The 1554-nt window shown below is 45.6% G+C and overlaps 1 protein-coding gene across 1 annotated transcript in view; it reads left to right on the forward strand.

Moving 5' to 3' along the window:
* The window catches only part of CNNM2 (cyclin and CBS domain divalent metal cation transport mediator 2), a 24271-nt gene extending 22738 nt beyond the window's left edge, over positions 1-1533 (forward strand). The window contains exon 8 of the mRNA XM_009328447.1: positions 1-1533. This exon is cut by the window's left edge and continues 163 nt beyond it. Coding sequence (XP_009326722.1) covers positions 1-26 — 26 coding nt within the window. The 3' untranslated portion in view covers positions 27-1533.
* Positions 1534-1554: the final 21 nt, after the last annotated feature.

Below are 1554 nucleotides of genomic sequence, written 5' to 3' on the forward strand. Positions count from 1 at the left end.
AAGCCCAACCACAGTATGCACAGTGAAGGAGCGATCTAGGAGCTGACTCCCCACAACCCACCCATCCCATCTCCTCAGCAGGACCAGCCCTCGCTCCTTCCTGCCTCCTCCCCGAGTGTGAACACCGTTAGTATGTGCTTGCAACACTGTGCTGCATCCAGTGTTCTGAGACCAAAGACTTTTGCGTCCGTTCTGGGAGCAGAAGAGGAAGAAACAGGAAGAAAGGAGCAAAGAGCAAGAGAGACTAAAGCCCCAAGTATACTTTGGGAATGGTGAGCCACCCTTGAGAACGATGAAAATACTTCTTGCAAAGTAGAATCATGTTTATTTTTTATCTGTATTTTTGATCCTTGTTGGGTTTTTCCTCCTCAAACACATATGGAGAAGTTTAAAAGCTCCTCCAGTTATTTTTTCAAGAGAGATCATGTTTTTAAAAAGTATTTTGCAGAGTTTTAAATTGTTTCTGTCCCTCCCAAACCTCAAATGGGCTCTGTCGTAGTTTTGTGAATTGGCTCCAATGTCCTTAGGCCTCTTTTCACCCCTCTCTGGTCCTTTTTGTTGCCCTGTTGAAGAAGTTAGTAACTGGTACTTGTATGTTATTTGTGTCCTAAGAATGAGCAAGCTTCAAGGAACCTCTGGTTTCAGCTACCTGGAGGGCCAAGGGTTGAGTTATTATTACATTCTTCCAGTTAAGTTTCAGGGAAGGAGTGGTTACTTTGGTATTTAATGATCTCTCAAATTTCAGAAGGTTTCTTTGTAAAACAGGCAAAAGCGTCGTTACACTTAGAGTTTTGTAACCTCCAAAAACTTTGTGTATGTTGAAGATGATACTGGGGGGAAGGAGTTAATTAGCAAAACTGCAGTCTCATGAAATGAAAGCCGGGCGTAATTTTCCATAGTGAAGTAACTGGGTGATATTTCATTGGTGTTCCTGACAATTGCATGGTGGACTAACGTGCGCACCCCAAAATGACAAGCTTTTAAGCACTTGTGTGCTGTAGCTGTCTGCGCACCGTTACCTTGGCCAGAGCAGATGTGCAGTCTTTGCTAAATAACAGAGAACATCAGTCCCCGTCCCCCCTTCAATCTCTAGTATTAACACAAAAAATGCTGCTACAATTATGCCCAAAGTACATCCTCCAGGTGACAGTAAACCTCTACCAGTGCAAGGATGGGCTCTGCTGAGGAGTCGGGACCATCCTCTCCAAGAACTGACAAAACTTTCCGAACGTGAGTGTATTGCACTTCAGGGATTCGGAGAGGTTCGTTTCCAGGCTGTTCCCAGCCACATTCCTTCCTTTGAGTGGATTTAGTGCATTTCCTTCTCTCTTGCCCCTTTTAACAGCCATTTTAGGGATTACCATGGTAGCAGAGCAGAGAGCCTCCCACCCAGCTGCCGCTGGTGCAGGGCACCCTGCGTTGGGCAGCAGAAACCAATTCCTCCACCCCAAAAACCTGAATGCAGACTGGGTGCAAGCAAGAGGCACCCCGTGGCCGTTGTTTATCATACATTCCCCACTCCCACAGATGGAGTCTAAGTCCTCAAATGAAAAA

Source organism: Pygoscelis adeliae, unplaced genomic scaffold (genome assembly GCF_000699105.1).
Source record: "Pygoscelis adeliae isolate BGI_AS28 unplaced genomic scaffold, ASM69910v1 Scaffold317, whole genome shotgun sequence".
In the NCBI taxonomy this organism is placed as follows: Eukaryota; Metazoa; Chordata; class Aves; order Sphenisciformes; family Spheniscidae; genus Pygoscelis; species Pygoscelis adeliae.